The 18,472-nt window shown below is 38.6% G+C and overlaps 1 protein-coding gene and 1 long non-coding RNA gene across 2 annotated transcripts; both read left to right on the forward strand.

Annotated features, from left to right (window-relative positions):
* The first annotated feature begins 315 nt into the window (after window positions 1-315).
* Window positions 316-2,013, forward strand: LOC140245340 (uncharacterized). Its single transcript, XR_011902325.1, has 3 exons — window positions 316-356; window positions 1,016-1,183; window positions 1,922-2,013. It is a non-coding gene; the product is annotated as an uncharacterized lncRNA (long non-coding RNA).
* A 4,718-nt stretch (window positions 2,014-6,731) lies between these two features.
* Window positions 6,732-11,686, forward strand: LOC140245465 (uncharacterized). The gene is made up of 4 exons (XM_072325039.1): window positions 6,732-6,830; window positions 8,844-9,110; window positions 10,166-10,294; window positions 10,941-11,686. Exons 1-4 carry the CDS (start codon window positions 6,818-6,820, stop codon window positions 11,249-11,251), a joined length of 720 nt encoding a protein of 239 aa, XP_072181140.1. The 5' UTR covers window positions 6,732-6,817; the 3' UTR covers window positions 11,252-11,686.
* The last annotated feature ends 6,786 nt before the right edge of the window (window positions 11,687-18,472 follow it).

Here is an 18,472-nt window from a genome sequence, read left to right on the forward strand (position 1 = left end):
AAGACTAACTTTCAAAACCTTAAAATCCCTAACACTAGTGTTGTTCACTTTTGAATTCTAGTGAACTAGTTGTAGATTACAAAATGTTCAAATTACTCGATGTATACATGATTTAACTTATCAAATTTATCGAGTTTTAATGAGGAAAAGTAGTTCTATATATGAAACAAAAAGATTTAAACTAACTTTCGGCTCTGACTCAGACTCTTTTTTTTTGGGGGGGGGGGGTGGGGTGGGTTGCCCAATTAAATTTGATTGTGCATTTGTAATGCCATGCTATTGATACTTTTGTTTATTCTTTTTTTTTTTCATTGCAGGGGCGCTTCCTGATCTTACGGAGTTCAGGGAATTTCCTGGTATAATAACTACAAGAGTTTTGTATTATCTTTGATTTAACTTTATATAATATTGTGCCACTACCTCATGAATTTCTCATGCACACAGCTATTTCAGATGAGGTGTCTGTCATAAAGATAGGTTATGTTGGGAGAATATTTCAGATTCAAATGGAAGAGGAAATCAAAATCAACATTTTCTCTGAATCATAGGATATTATCATGCAAGTACAAACATACATGAAATTAGCAGTTTTAAATCAAAAAAAAAAAAAAAATCTTCATGAAGATGGAACTTTGTCTGTTAGTTCTCTTGTTTGGCTTCCAATGCGCACAACAGTCTGACGCATAGGTTGCAATAACCGGCAATGAATATTGTCTTTATGTAGAATGCAGTTTTCTGTGAATTATTGCGAGTAACAGATGCAATATATAACAAAATCCTACCATAGCATTTCAGGTTTTCAGGTTCAATGACATTTAATTCCAGCAAATAGTACAGGTAACAACCTGTCAACTTGAAAATGCTGAGGCACATCTCGAGAAGTATATCAAAAATATAAAAACAAAAACTTGTGACGAGTGACGAGAGGTATAGAAGTTATAGAAGCATTTCAACGTGAAAATGACATGTTATTATTTCCGCAAACAGTTTTACACTGTTTTTGTTTCCCATGCAGCTCAATTGTCTGAAGTTGTCAACTTTGGCGATGGTTCGTTCGAATTCTTCGGCCAACGCTTTTCCTTGGGGAGAGCTTTACAATTCGACATTTACGCAGACTCACTTGATGGATTTTCAATAGCACTAACGTCGGAGCAAGTTATCAGTGGGAGATATTACTCCATCGGTAATATTTTGTAATCATTGACTTATTTTGTATCTCTGTTTAGTTACGCATCTACTTGCTTCATCGACCGATTATGAACAATCGCATTATGTTTTTATGGTGTTTTTTTTTATCAACGCGTGTATTGCACATGCATTTTACTATTGCAGTTCACGAAACATTTCTTACTATCTAGCAAATTACTTGTATATCTTGCAAAAAAAGAGGTAACAGTGCGTACCTTTTTCAAAAATATGCACAAGAACAGATAAACTATACCATAACATCAAGGCAGATTTTCTGATACCCTAGCACCAGTTTCCAAGGAAACACAAGGAACCAATTAAATCTTGACTATGGTTTCACAAGCTGGGATGATTGAAAGATATTGACAATATTAATTAAACTTACGTCTACTTCTATTTACTAGAAATTAAACATTAATGTATGAAGAAGAAAATAGCCTGACAGAATTAGAATCAGAAATGAGTAGCAAACATATGGTAAAGCGTACATTTTCCATGTGTTTCACCTATTCAAAAAGAAAAAGAAAAAAAGAAATCAATTCAAAGATTCAACTTAATTAGCGACGAGGATTTAAGATCATTAATAAGTCTTATATGAAATCTGTTGTAGCTAGATTATCATATTTTGGGGTACCCACGAAACAAGGAAAGTATAAGGATGGTCTAGAATGATTAAATCAAACTGTCAATTAAATGTTTATAATTGACTGTATCACTTTTCACTTCGATCAAGGTATCAACGGAGATGAGTTTTACATCAAGAAATGCGATAAGGACGCAGGGGATTTATGTGAAAAGCTGGTGACGAGCACAGTGAACCCCACGGTATGAATCATTGTTATTTGCTATTCATCTAAAGTCTCATCAAGACTATAAGCGTGTAACAGATCTACTGAATGATTAAAGGGAAATCCAGTCCAAATATAAGTTAGTCTGATAAGAAAGAGTAAAATAGACCGAGTTCAACGGTATAGTTTTTATCAAAATCGGATGAAAAATAACGAAGTTTTTTGAAGTTTTGCTATTTTGGGGAAAACAATTCTTGAACAGTCAATATGAATATGTAATTGGCAAAGTGAACATGTCATCTCCTCACAACTTACAATATGGTTTGAACATAAAATTTTGATATTTCCAGTTTTTCAATGAAACGCAGTTATGCTCGAGGCTCAAATCCTTGTATATATATCTAACTGATCACTATTCTGAAGTTATTCAACCAGGAATATTATCATGTTTCAGACTTCAGTGACGGAAACATTGAATTTTCGTCATTTTTTTTTTTTTTGTACACGATCAGTGAAAATTATTGGGGTATGACATATATGGTTAGCTCACTCATTTGCATATTCATATCCATTGTACAAGAACAGTTTGTAGAAATTAGCAAAACTTCAAAATTTTGTTATCTTCCCAATTTTTCATCCGATTTCAGTCAATTTTTTTTACTGGTGAACTCGTAAGAATTTACTCTTTTTTTTTTTACCAGACTAACTTATGTTTGGACTGGATTTCCCTTTTAAACAGAATTAATTAAAAGATGTTTTCATATTTTCTTTGTTTCAAATTATATTTGCCTACAGATTTATTCAACGCATGTATTCACCATCAGCCTGCAGAAACTCGATAAGTCCAACGCAAAGGTTGCAGCTTGCTTCGAGCTCAGCTTGCTCTACGAAGGCGTCCCCTTGTCGCAGCCGGCTAGGGATTGTGACCCCCTCTCTGTACACTACGTTGGCTGCGCGTCGACTACGACTGCAGTCAATGAGATCGTCTGGAGACTCTTCCCATTCGTTACTGAAGGTAGCCAAATACGTACACGAAAGGCCCACTAATTTCGGCCCTTGGGAGTTTTGGTACAGCTTGCGCTATCGTACACTATTGATATTGTAATAGTAATAAATCAAGACTTTAAATCAAGACTCTAAGACATTTTTTTTTTCATTTAACTGTCCATTATCATCAAGTATTGTTATTATCAGAAGCTCTTGCGGCTCTGAAGTATGTAGGCCTACACAGGTTTTGTTCTTTATAAATTAATGTTTTTATTATTTAGTTTGCTATAAAAAAAAAGAAAACTATGTTGATGTTTGCTGTGCGAAACTTTTGGTTTTCTGATGGTAAGGATTGTTGTGGAGTAAAACGGAACGAGCTAGAATTTCGACTTTTTGTGATAAACTTTTAGGTGAATCATTTTCGCTTGCTTGTTGTGTTTTTCCATTAGCAGAGGAGACACAGATATTTGCTTGTATTGCGGTAGTGAGATTTTTTTTTCCTGGCTGTTGTTGTTTCGTTTGCTTTTGGTTATGTGTATTTTTCTTTTGAAAATCATAATGTGCTTTTGAGCAGTTGAGCAGTGATTTCTTGGCTTTATATATATATATATATATATATATATATATATATATATATATATATATATTATTTGTAAACCAAATTTTCGACCCTTGCACGGATCTTCCTCAGGGTAACAGTGATATTTGTATTTGAAGCTCAGCACAGAAAAATAATAATAATAACAAAGAAACGCGCCTGGTTGTCAGCTTAGAGTTTGAGCTAGGTTAGCAACCAACACGCACGGTTGTTAGCTTAAAATTTGCGCTATCTTCATGAGTGCAAAATCCTTAAACTCAATTATGACGTAACAATGCATCATAAAATGCATAAGAAGTAAGACATAGACATTTTCAAATCAAACTGATCGTTTACCAGCCGCGCAAAATACATACCAACACGCACGGTTGTTAGCTCATAATTTGCGCTATCTTCATAAGTGCAAAATCCTTAAACTCAATTATGACGTAACAATGTATCATAAAATGCATAAGAAGTAAGACATAGACATTTTCAAATCAAACTGATCGTTTACCAGCCGCGCAAAATACATACCAACACGCACGGTTGTTAGCTCAAAATTTGCGCTATCTTCATGAGTGCAAAATCCTTAAACTCAATTATGACGTAACAATGTATCATAAAATGCATAAGAAGTAAGACATAGACATTTTAAAATCAAACTGATCGTTTACCATGATGCAGCCGCGCAAAATACATACCAACACGCACGGTTGTTAGCTCAAAATTTGCGCTTTCTTCATGAGTGCAAAATCTTTAAATTCAATTATGACGTAACAATGTATCATAAAATGCATAAGAAGTATAGTAAGACATAGACATTTTCAAATCAAACTGATCGTTTACCAGCCGCGCAAAACATATAGCAACCCGAAGAGAGCATAACGATTAAAATATGCAGATAAAACATTCTAAAGGCATGTTTGAGTAATAGCCGGTAAACTTTATCGAATTGGGCCTAAATTGAGGCGCAGAGACAAAGAGATATACTACTTATAGAAACTATATTTGCCTAGCCATGACAGGTCTCTATTCAGCCCAGTCTGAAAACTCTTGCTACGAATTATAGCGCGCAGTTCAGCCAATTTTCTCTCATCCGCGGATTTATATATATATATATATATATATATTTTTTTTTATATATATAAAGGCCCGACGGAGAGGGGTGAGGGCCTCCCCCTCCCCCTCCCCCACAATACACAACACACTTCAACATTGTTGCTCCATAATAGATAAAAGGGCGCCCATGCTGCGTCAAAAAGCAGTTGTTACCTCACAACACGTAACGGTGTTTGCCCGTCTCTAGAATCGTTGGAAGTTGATTTGCTTTGACATTGATCATCAGCGATCGGCACGCAGACTATACTATTCTATTGAATTTTAAGTGCTACACTTTTTTTTTTATTCCCATGCCATTTGCGTACTTGCGTGCAGTGTGTGTGTGTGTGTGTGTGTGTATGAGTGTAACTGCCTGAGTTTGACTTTTTTCTGGGGACCTACTCTCACAAAGTATGTAGGTTCCCATCGCACACAAGTTTATTCAGTCGTCATGAATGCAACAAATGTACTTGAGATTGATTTCAATTGATTTTGTGTCACGTCAATGTTATTATAGTCTTTATATAGGACCTACTGAACTTGTAATTCATGTATTACTTTACAATTGTCATGGATGGATGTTGCAAATACAACAAAGTACGATTTGTGTGGAAATTGGAAATGAAATGAAATGAAATTTTATTGTTGCTCATTATCTACACTAAGGTTCAATCGTGCGTTCCAATGATCTCATTCTGGGTGATCTGGTCCAAGAAAGGGCCCTGGCGTCAGTGCAGACAGCAGACAAGCAGATCGTTTTTGATGCGTCTGGAGTAGGCAGACTCATTGTCATCCTCTCTGATGAAAAGAGCGGGGACACCTACGAAATAAGTACGTATATAGAATATCGGAGTTAGACTGTAGTGTGATCATCTCCGAGCTCTCTTTTATTTCTATTTCCACATTAATACTGCTCTCACAGATCATAAGTTGTTTCTTCATTTTTGTGTGTGTGGCCGTTTCTTGTAGGACTGAACTTAAATAACGCAAAGACTGGGATATTCTATACTTCTGACATTTAAAGAAATGTGGATGTTTTGAGAACTACAGCCACTCCTAGTTGTTGAGTGGTTATGATGATAATAATGGATCGGATTTGTTGCTAAGCTTGAGTAAGTGAACAAATTTTACGCGCGTTGAGCCGAGATTGGGTTCAGATCATAATAGTTGTCTACTTGTAGTAGAACTTTTCTGGATTTCACTGCTATTTGTCTCACAGCCCTCAAACAGCAGATTCCCCCAAAATGGAACTGATTTAGGTCCTACATAATTTTGTGTGTGACACATAACATTACAGTTCTCGGAGACGGTGAGAATGACCGGATAACGGGCCGAATAAATGGCGGTTCGCCCATCTCCCAAGGAAACGGAAGAGAGATTCTCTCCGTGCAGGCCCGAAAGTTCTTCATCTCCTGGAGAAACGAGCGGATCACCGTCGGCGAGTTCAACCAGGATCCTATTTTCGTATGGGACATAGATCAAGACCTCAGTGTCTCCGATATCCTGTTCCGTGCCGGTTTGGATGATGTTCTGTACAAGATTCACGTGTACAAGTTCTACTTCTTGAATGGTAAGCGCGCGTATTTGACTCATCCCAGGGATGATGACGGTTGCCAGATAGGCGTTAACGCCCATCAGGCCTTGCGTACTTGTTTCTTGTTGACTTCGAGATAAATAATTGATTTTAGGTATAAAGATAACTGTTATTATTTTTGTGTGTATAAACTTTTGTCTATCTGTATGTGTGTATGCACATGTGTGTGTGTGTGTGTGTGTGTGTGTTTTAATAATCGGAAAGGATCTACTTTGTGTAGATGTATTTAAGCAAATACGGTTGACCTCAACTTGAAATCCTGCAAATAAAACGCTGTTATGAGATGTGGCCATTTTGATAGATGACTGTTATCATTTCGTTGTTGACTTGTATTATGTAATCTACATAGTATTCTGTCCATCTTTTTCTCCCCCTTTCACCACTCATTTCACTCCACTTTCTCTCTCTTGGTGAGAAACAGGGGGCGCACTGCAATTCACGCATGATCCCATCAGAGCCACGTTGGTTACCCTGTTCGACGTTCGTAGAGAAGACAACGAAATATATGTAGAGTTCAGGGCGCAGGCTGACGGACCAGTCCTGGCGCTACTTACAACGGACAAACACAGCCCTGGAGATAAAATGGTACTCTTCAGTAAGTGCTCTACACCAAAATATACACTATTATACAGTACGTCCCCAAAAAGTTACAATCGGATTTTCGCATCGATAACTTCCAGTATCGATTACACTGTCCTAATGCTATTTCAGATTCTAAAGATTTAGCATCTTATTCCTCAGTTGCATATAAACATGGATGCTCAAGGATCTACACGGTGATCCGGGGAGGTCCGGCGAGATCCGGAATAGTTTTGACCTCGATGGAGTGTCAACGAGCGTTGGTATGACTGTACACACGGTATCAACACGGCAGCTACAGGGATAAGGCCGGAAGAGCGCGGCGTCTACACGGCATCTACACGGATCAACACGGCAGCTACACGGCAGCCACACGGACCACCCCGGATTGCTCTGCCAACACGGCAATCCCCGGATGATGCCGGAAGTTTTTGACCTCCAAAAGTTGTCGCGTTGGTCTCCGGGATGTCGCCGGATCTACACGGACATACACGGATGTGGTCCGGGATAGTCCGGGGTGATCCGGGATGTCTATATGTGACTGGGACATTACCTATGAAGAAAACCCCAGTCAATCTGGTGAAGTGGTTACAGAGAAATATGGATCGTTGTTAAGCATGTAGTGGGTCTGATTCTTCCAAGTTTAACACCTGGATGCTAGGGCATATTAATGTGTGAACACAACATGCTTTACAAAAATCCTCACTTATCTTTGACCACCAGTTTTCTGTAAAGCCCCAGTCACATAGACATCTCCCCGGATCTGATCCGGGGGATCCGGGGGATAGAGATCCGTGTTAACGCCTTGGGCATCCTTGGACTTCCGGGAGGCCAACACGGCAACTTTTGAAGGTCAAAAACATCCGGCGTCATCTGGGAACTGCCGTGTTGGCCGAACAATCCGGAATGATCCGTGTGACTGCCGTGTAGCTGCCGTGTAGCTGCCGTGTTGGTCCGCGTAGACGCCGCGCTCTTCCGGCATTGACCGTGTAGTTGCCAGATGGGTCCGGCATGGTCTGTGTAAGCGCCGTGTTGATACCGTGTGCACAACCACAGTCATCAACGCTCATCGACGCTCCATCCAGGGCGAATCATTTGTTTTATAGAATGGGTTTATGAACTATGATGTCTGTGGGGAAAACTTTGTGTTTCAATACACCAGGGCCGCTCTTTGATGGTGCTGCAGACAACCATGTTTTATAATTTGGTTGGCGACGCGTTCACAGCTGGCAGCACTGAGCAATCCTCAATTTGCCAAAGGATAATGCGCAGTGCAGGTTTTGTACTCCTGTGCGTTAGCGCTGACAATGAAGATAGCTCTCGTGACTCATTTCAGAGCCTCTGATCGGCTTTACTTTTTAAGTGATTTTACAATAGTTAACACATCACATATTAGCGCTATTACTGTACTACTTGATAGAGGCAAGACATGAGCAATTATAGTTCAATTTGGAGAAATTTTGAGATGGCGATAATATCGGCCATGTTCAATTAATTCAAATTTAGGAAGCATGTTTAAATTAAAATCGAAGTCTCAGTGAACGATGAAATGGGGGGGGGGGGGGGGCATTCCAGTTAAAATGACCAATCTCGCTATGTTGATGGGCGAGTCGACATCGGGAGCTCTTTGTATCATTATAGCATAGGAAAGATAGAATTTCCATCAGGGTGTCACGTGAAGCACATGTCACATCAGGGAAAGTTCGTCACTGGAGAGCAGCTAGATGTTGTCCTCCCGTCTTGTCTTTGATCAGAGGTATGATACATGCAGTGCACTCCCGTCATAAACGAAGTCGTTGGGACCGGCGATTGTAATTCTTTCTTTATATCAAAATTTCGGTATGTCCAAACAGTAAAGTTCATATAGTATATAGATAATGATTTGGGACCTGAATTTTCACTTCATTGTAACGAGAATTTCGTTATAACTGTGTTCATTTTAACGGGAGTGCACTGGATATGTATAATTAATCCTCGCACCCCAAACCAAACTGTTTCGACAACTTTTTGTGTTTGATCACTGCGACAGAAATCGACAAGCGGCGAGTCTCAGTCTCGTCATGTCTCGGCTGTGACGTACTGAAATCCTACCTGGTACCCGATGGTGAACCCGATCTCCTTCAGGCTTCTTTATTCACGGATTTCTGGATCACCACCGATGGTTCCACCATCAACTTCTACTACAAGCAAAGACAGGTGCCGCTCTTCTCTTTCACCCCCTCGTCAGCATTGACCTTTGTAGCAGATGGTTTCGGTGGCGTGATGGGTACTAAGTACCACATCAAAGTCAACAAAGGTAATTGTATTTTCAAACTTTTTCGCTGTTAGATTACTCAGAGTTTTCTAAAACACCGCCGGTGCTGTTGTTTTCAAAAGTGGGGGAGGGGGCCCACTTCTGAGTTTCATGAGCTAACAACTTAAAAGACAACAACAAGAAAACAACAACAACAAAAAAGGCCTTCATTGCAACTTCTGGTACCAATTACCAAGGTCTTCAGCTCATCTTTCTCATTCCACTTCCGGGTTTCTTCAGCTGACAAGAAAAAAAAAAAAAAAAGGTGGGGGCCCAAAGTGGTGGCACCTTATGTATTCTTGTGTATGGTGCAAAAAAGTGGGGGCTCGAGCCCCTGCGGACCGCAGTTCCACCGGCCTTGTAATATGTTGGCAGACTTCATTGTTCTTGCAAGGGAATCTGAAAAATATATGTGAAACTTGAGGCCATAAAAAGAGAAAAAGAAGAAAAATTAAGAGAATATATATATTATATACAATTCATTATTTTAATTTCATGAAGGGGCTGTGATCAATGTCTCTGTGCTCTTTCAAAATTTCCTGTAATGACCCAGAATTACAAACTCCTTGGTATTATTAGAAACTCATAGCACAGTGTTCGCTAAACACTTGAAATATTTGAAAGAGAGAAAAAATTGCTGTTTTACATAATGCCTGACCATGCATTACGAGACCATTAACACGCAAGATAATAAGTGAACCTCTTCCAACGGTTCCTGGTTAAACATCGTTATGGACTCACTAAAAGCCAGGATTTTCCGGAAGTACTAGTTACTGTAATTGGTTTTGCCCTAAACCCCAACTAGGCCCCGTTTTATCAAAAGATAACTCGATTTTAAATTTCCTTACCACACAGGCTGTCATAGACATACAGTTGAAATCAACTATAATCAATTTTAACTCTTCATGAAACAGGGCCCTGAAGCAATTATTGAAAAAAAAGAGCCCACCCCATCCCCCCCCCCCACCCCACCCTGCCGTCACTGAAAATTACGGATTTATCACAATTTCCCTTTGATACTTAGAGTTTAATTTAGCATTGTTAATTTGCCTTCAAAGGTTCTACCCAGAGAGGAAGCCGACGTGTGCTGGAGTACCTCAATAATGGCAAGAAGAACGTGCGAATCACCCATTCCGACCAACTCATTAACCTCATGGATGTGAATGGTCAGCTCATCACTGAAATAAGTAAGTCACTTATTTGTTCCTCCAATTGAGTTTGAGCGCTCTCCTAAAGGTGGCCTCATGGGGCCACCTTCAAGCGTACGGTACCGTACTATACCCAATTTTTACAAAACGCTTCCAATCTTGGTTAATGGTACGATAAGGTTAGTTTGATTCGCTTTCACTTCGCTTTTTTTTTAAAGCGCTCCAATGAGGCCTACTGTATGTCGTTGTCTTCTTTCTGTATGCTTATAGGAAGCAACCTATACAGTCTGCTTGGTAAAACTATCGTTTTGTTTGTTTGTGTTTTTTTTTCACACGGTCCAGACTGTTCACAATCCACACTTGTGGATGACGCCATGCCTGTCATGTAATGGGAGCTCACATCACAGTTTGGTGTGGAGCAGCATAGTAACATTTGAGCATATCACAATACTTTTTGAATATTGCTCAATCAAGCACAAGAAGCAATACTCTTTTTTTCGCTTTTCTATCGCTTTTCTACCTGCAAAGTGTACGACAAACTGCCTGCACTGTCGAGAACTTGATTAACATTAATTTCAGCGATAAAACCACAATTTTGAAATGTGAAATACAATACATGAAGTGGTTTGTGTGATTAAATGATCTGTGGTTGATATTCCTGCTTGTCGCTGTCTATAAAACTCAGCATGGGAAGGCGACCAGATGGAGATGCGTGGGTCTCGTGGAGGAGCAGCGATTTCGAGCACGTCGGATCCCAAGTGCCTCTTCAGGGATCCCTCCATCCTCGTCTGGTTCGACTTCGGCGACGACAGGATCATTGTTGGCACCGTCGGCAAGACAGGACGTTACCCTTGTCTGGAGGTGGCGCTGCTCCCGAACCAGGTTGTGGAGAGCATTTCGTTTGGGCAACAACACATCCCGTGGGAGCTTGCTGTGGCCGCCAAGCAAGACTCTCTGTTGTATCAGAACAGCGTCACGTATCTCCTCAGATACTGAACTCGATATTTTTGTTGAATCGAAGCCACTGCCACGGTATGCACCAATGTCATAAAGTCATTCTTATCCAGTAGTTGTAAAGTTATACCGGAAATGCAATGACCTGCTGAGCGAGTCTGGTCATGGCGGCTCAAAGAAATGATTAAGAAACTACTGTTTACATGAACAGAGGTCTACCAGTCAGCCCACGTCTTTTAACAAGATATTGTAATCCCCGGGGTTGCAATCCATAGCATAGAATCCTCGTATGTACAGCTCTCAATATACAGTATTCTCTTTGAGGAGTAATCCTTGATCTGTACGCTTATGATGTATATGACTGATGTAACAAAGAAATAGGTAGGCCTACTGGTAATCTGTTCCTGTCTGTTCTGTTCCAGTCTAATTGTCTAGATTTTATCCTCCCCACAGCACCATGCAATAAAGTTAACCGAAGTAGAATGTCTTCTTCCAGTCAAGAAATACACACTTAACTTGCGTGATAGGCAACCTCACGTCTGTTTGTTTGTTTTGATAAATTCTGCAGATTTACAAGCTCCTTCATCATTATTGCATTGGCTTCACATGCAGGATTGGGATTCAAAAAATGGACCAAGTTTGTGTGGTCTAACATTGTCTTTCTACACTCAGCAAAAAAAAAAAAAAAGAAAAGAAGAAAGTAAACACTTTTTCGAGTTCATATTTTTCATAGAAGATCTTGGTGAAAATCATTGTATTATATACTATATTAAAGATAATCTAATCGGCTATCAACCTACTAGTTCAATATAAAGGGAAATTTCATGCATGAATGAATACATTTGTTTTTGTCCTCCGAGGCACAGAAGTAAAAATTGCAAAAATTGGCATGTTCTTTTTCATCTAAAATGCCCTTAAAGATAAGGATGATAACAATAGACCAGTTTAACACAATGAGAGACATGAATGAAATAGCAAAATAAGTTTTCGTTCTCTTTATCTCTTTATAACCTCAAACAAAATCAAAGTGGGAAACTAAAGGGGGAAAACAAGAATTTTATATCAACTCAAATTTCATATGACATAGGGAGTAAGGGAACAAAGATGATTCAATGAACAGAATATCTTTATTTCATTCTCTTAATTTAGTAATTTAAGAATTCATGAGACAAATTCAAGAACCAAATAGTATTTACAAGTTTCCTAATTTGAAAAATCAATTCAAATTCCTACCATTTTGTTAATATCGCATCTTCTCTCATTTCATTTGAATTTGGATTTGACAGAAAATTCATCATCTTCCTCCACTATTTTTAGCCTCTATTGATCTTTTGGGCTTCAAAGATATTATTAAGATCAAAGGTTTATTTTTGCAACTTAATTCATGTTTTTATTGTGTTAGCTTTGTCTTTTGTTCTTATTGTTCCATGGAAGAGCAATTACGCATGAATGACTTGTTCTTTTTTGCAATTTTTACTTTTGTGCCTTGGAAGAGAAAAACAAAGGTGTTTGCTCATGCATAAAGTTTCGATTTTAATTGACCTTTTAGGTTGATAGCCAATTAAATTACATTTCATATGGTATATAATACATTAACTTTTAGCCAAATATTCTATGTGAAATATAAACTTGAAAAAAGTGTTTACTTTCTTTTTTGCTGAATGTATTACACCTATGTTGTATATATTGCTGATGACTTTGAAACCTTTACTCTGATTGATGTGAAAAAAAGTACACTTTGATATGATCAGAAAGACGACTGGTAGAATAAAATAACCTCAACACAAGTTAATAACACAGTACAAACCAGGAAAGAAGAAATTTGACATTTAACGTGCCGTGGCACCGAGCTGGAATGTTGACGACTACGGATCTTATGTATGAAAGTGTAGTGTATTTTTATGGGATTTTGGGTAGCTGGCCTTAACTGTGAATCTTGTTTAAGGTAGTGTGTAATTGATGATCACCAACGCATCCATCTAGTAGTAACACTTACTTGCTAAGTGTTTTAAACTATGAATTACGGCATATCTATATGGCCATTCATACCATTTGTAATGTATAACGTACAGACTAAATTGTGTTCATATTGTGCAATCTCTGTAGGATAACCAGCTTTCTCATCGATACTTCAAGCTTCTATGCCTATTAATTCTCTTATTTTCTTTTTTTTTTAGACAATGCATGATATAATTCTAAAAGATATGTGGTATGACATGTATCTTACACTGTATGTGATATTGTTTTAAGCGGGCGAAATAAAAAACATTTTCTTTGCACTTGCACTATTCATTTGCACTCTAACTCTCACTCAGTTTCTAAGGTGATATGTAGGAATAAAGGCATCGGTTTGCATGGACAAAGTTGTCAAGTCAGTCATTTTTGCACTCTGTGATTTCCACTGTTGATCGTGACCCTGAAGATGTATCTTTGACTCCATCCTTTGAAGAACAAATTCTTAAAAAACAAACAAACCCAAACAAACACAAAACACACACATCTAGAAACAAAGTTATCAAGTACCAAGTGGTGTCGTTTATTTCAACATATGATCTAAATACAATTACTGGTAGAAGTTGCAGCAAGTCTTACAGTGTCAAGCAGAACTGTGCCAGTGTCATTCACATCAGGCCTAAAAATACGAAAGGTATGAACTCTTTATGTGCCACATTACACATTCAACTCAGTCGACGGCGTGACAAGTTTGTATGTTCTGCTCAAATGCACAAACCCATCCAAATTATCGATAAATCATCAAATTTCATCATACAATAAAAAAGTTTCTTGTGATTCCATTTCTGTCACATGTAGCTTGCATTTTATGTGGTGACTGAATATCAAGTGGTGTTCCCTGCTAGATTGGCAAGTAAATTCTAAGTTTCTGTCACTGTTTTGCGTGCAAAAGTCAATGCTCTACAATAATATACAATTGAAGACCCGAATATAAGAACCCAAGTCCAATTTTTGGCCAAATTCAGTTTGACATGGGAAATTGTAGCCTATGCATGGACTCATCTTGTGTATAAATGATAAATCCTAATTACCCCCAGGAATGCCTGAAATGAATGAGTTAAACCTTATATGAATGTAAGAATGAAGGACTTGGGTCATTCTTACATTCATATTATAGCGCCCTCTCTCATCGTTCTCTCATCTCTATAGCAGAATATCATGAATATGAATCAAAGAATGACCCAAGTCCATCACACAAAATTACCTCTCCACAATTAATGTAAATGTTATTTGTCATAATAATATGTGTTCTAATTTGTATATACAATGTTGCCTTCCCATCACAGTTAAATAGAATATTTTTTGGACAAATAAAAAAGATAAGAAGTTTTTTTAAGTTTACTTGAAATGGTCTTCCATGGACTTGGGTCATTCTTATATTCAAATACTCAATTGTAGCTACAGGTCATTTGCAAGAAAAAACAAACATAGATTTGCCATATAATTTACATCAAAGTAAAGTATGGCATTTTCTCTACAACTTTAGTCATTACACGTCCAGAATAACAACAACTGACAAAAGTTACATGAATTTGAAAACAGAATGCTTTCCCAAAGTATGACTATGTTGCTGTCTCGGAATAATGTCAGATGTGGTACACAGGAGGTTTACACCATGGGCATGGCACATAAAGAGTTGACATTCCAGGTTTCAAGGAACACTGATATTGGTTCCAACCACATACAATGTAGAACAGATGACACGAGGTGAGTTATTTGCTATTGGTTTGTACTGTAAAATTTTGCGAAAATTGTGATACGTGTAGACACTCAGCAACCTCTCTCCTTAATCCGATCATTGATAATTCTTACATGTACCATTATTATTTTATTAAACAAATACAACGAATACTCACAATTTATACTTTTTTTTGACATTTACAATACTTCAGACACTTCATTTAACATCTTTTAGACTGTACTGGATGGTTGTAACTGGTATCAAGGCTTAACAAAAACACTCAAAGCTTTAAAATTCCACAACAATCTGTTTTTACATCTAATCTTAAGGGGGTATCTCACTGGGCTTGAAACTAGTTCGCAACTAGTTCGCGACTCCAGATTTTGCTAGTTGCAGAGACGTCTCTCGAAAATTACAGAGTCTCCGAGGAGTCGCAAGAAATTAAAACATGTTCGATTTTTCGCGAAGTCTCCGCGACGTCTCCATCAGTTGCGGAGACGTCGCGGAGACTAATTATATCCGCGACTGCTGAGATGTCTCCATGATGTCTCAGAGACATCTCAGAGACGTCGCCGAGACCTGCTGGAGACCAGAAAAACTGGTGAGTGGTCGCGGAGACGTCTCCGCAACTCTATTTGACGCTGTTTGACCTCCTTTAGAAACCACGTGACCATCTGCGTGCTGACATCCTGCCTAGATCAAGTCAGGTGATCCTGCAACGGCTCCATCATATTTGAAATTTTTTGACACCTGCCATAACTCATCTCAGAGATGTCTCCTTGGTGAGACCGCAAGCCATTTATATGTTGGAAGCGTCTCCGCGACTGCTGTGACTGATAAGATAGAGACGTAGCGGAGACGTCTCCGTTGGTGAGATACTAGCTTTAATGAGACTTTTATTCTCCTGTTTTATTTAATTCCTTTAGGGTTGACAAAGCAATATGATGTAGCGTTTCAGTTTAAGTACATAATCATTATATTACCACTTGCCAAAGTCTACAATGCACAAAGTATTACATCCAAGATATTTTGTAGGTAACCACTGGATTTAATACATCCATAAAAACCATTCCATCATCCTAATCTTGGTATACACATACTTGCGTGTCTTTATTTATGTGTCTGCAAGGCTATGTGTGTGTTTGTATTTGGATTTACAGGTACATGTACTTTAAATAATATCCACTAATAGGGAGCACTTTGGTGGTCATTAACAAGGCTGGCCAAAGGACTAAGCTATGAGGATAAAGTGGCTTGCCCAGGGGCAGATCTGATGCTGCCTGAAGACTTGAACCAGGGACCTCATGATTAGGTGGTCTTCGCCACAGAGTCACTATGGTTCCTCGGGTGAGTGTTTTTGTTGCTGTTGCATGTGTGCATGGTTATTGTGTTTTTGTGGCAAAATGTGATAGCTTTAACAGCCCAATGTAGTGTAAAATGCTATATCTTAAAGAAAATGAGACCTCTGAGTCTACATAACTCTAAACGGGTACCACTACTTTATCTGATTTATTTATCTATTTTTTTCTTTCTTTTTTTTAGCAAGCAGGTGAAAAACATATTAACCTGTTGAGGACGGTTTGATTTTGCTACACGGGACCCGTCTTCCATGGGTTAAGAGGGTTTGATACAGTTCTTGAATAGGGGTAATTGCACAAATGCCCTTCTAGACACAAATTTTTCATGTCAAGGTACAAAAATAAAACAAAGATATCTTTCTCATATGAATGGTCTATTTCTTATAAGCACAACATAGAATAAGGGATTTGTTTTGGCTTATAACATCAGAATATAAATGTACCAGTTATTGCAACAGACGAGTTGCCTGAAGAATTTTGAAATGCTCAGAAAAAAAAGATCCAGTTTAAACATAAAACACAGACATACAGCTGATGATCTTATCTAGTTTACACAACTGAAAAATAATCAACATTCCTTCATACTTCTAATAAATGATTGTCTCCATTTCTGTCTTCTTGGACTATGACGGTTGATCTCAAGCATGTGGCGACATTGTCACATATCCATGCTGATATACGTAGCACTATGGCTATGGTACAAATTTACCCCAAATGACCATAAGGAAAGCTTTCCATTAAATATTCTTATATGGTTTTCCCAGGTAGTTATTACTTTTATGAGAAAACTCTTGTGTATGATAGTGGACAGTGATTCCAGAAGACACTTTGGAACCATAACCATTGTTTCTACATGCATCTCATGATAACAAGCCAGTCATATTGAATATAACAACAGTGGCGGATCCAGGATTTCATGGCCAGGGCAGAGATGCCAACCGTAACGTTTTTTGCCGTATTTGTTATGTTTTTTCACCTAAAATACGGCGTTACGTTTTTTTTCTTTGTAAACTATGTTTTCCTAAAATTTCGATTGTGTACAATATGCATTGTCTGGGTGTTTAAGGCGAGTGTGCATTACGATAGGTAGTGCTGTAATAAAGTACGCACTTGTACTAAAATTGCATTATGCATAAATGTGGCATCGTCTTTCACTTGCACGTGGACAAAATCCACTGCCGTCGCCAGGATGCTTGGCCAGTTAGCGAAAGGTAAGAAAAAAAAAATTTTAACAATGTTTGAAATTCTAAAATCTCAATTATTATTCTTTTTTTCAAACTCATAGGCCCGCATTCTCTATGACTATGCAGATCGGGTATAAACTGCACTTAACCAACAATGTGCATGGCCTTCAAAGTTCATTAGAGTATAGTCTGAAATACTAGTTAAAATATAATGCAAAATATGACGTCACGCTTAGGACGCCCCCGCGTGTTGGGGGTCAAACAGGGCACTGCGCATGCCCCATCGCCAATCATGAATGTAGCCAACAGAAGTGCGTCCCTGGCCCTGAAGCGCTAGCGAGCTCCAGTCATGTAACCCCAGACCAACAACCCCGTGCCTACGAAATCACTGGAGTAGATTTGTTCGCGCTTTCTATTCATTAGGAGGGGGGTGGTGCTTTGTATTGTTACGTCATATCCCCCCCCCCCCATGAATAGATTTTTCTGCATATCTACGCCAGTGGCAAGTGCCGCGCATTGCCAATTTGCGATCAGAATATAATTTTCATATAAGGGTCTTCAATCTTTGTATGTTTTTTGTTGCTAATTTGAGGATCCACAGATTATTTGGCCTAGAATAATTCCTGTCATGACTCGCGAGTATGACCGAGGTATCAACATTCAACTACATGTGTACATACATGTATTCAGAATTTTTTAGAAAACCCAATTAAGAATTGTATCGTATGCATAAATCAATTTGGTCTAGGCTTGATGAGAATTGAATTCTATTTGTAAATTAATCATTCAAATGATAGTACTGGAGAGTGCGTTCACTATTGTGTGAATCATTATGAGTGATAGAACTGATAGTATAGACCGATTCTGTGAGGCGGTTTGTGTATTATCGGCATGGGCAGCGCCATTACTGCGGTGTCCCGGCCGACCCCCCCTCCCCCACATACATCCCTACATTAGCATGTGCACGGAATTAAAAACGATTGCACGGTTGTTTTAGCCAATAGGCGTCTCGTACTGAGTGTGCGAA

This window comes from Diadema setosum, chromosome 22, assembly GCF_964275005.1.
Source record: "Diadema setosum chromosome 22, eeDiaSeto1, whole genome shotgun sequence".
Classification (NCBI taxonomy): Eukaryota; Metazoa; Echinodermata; class Echinoidea; order Diadematoida; family Diadematidae; genus Diadema; species Diadema setosum.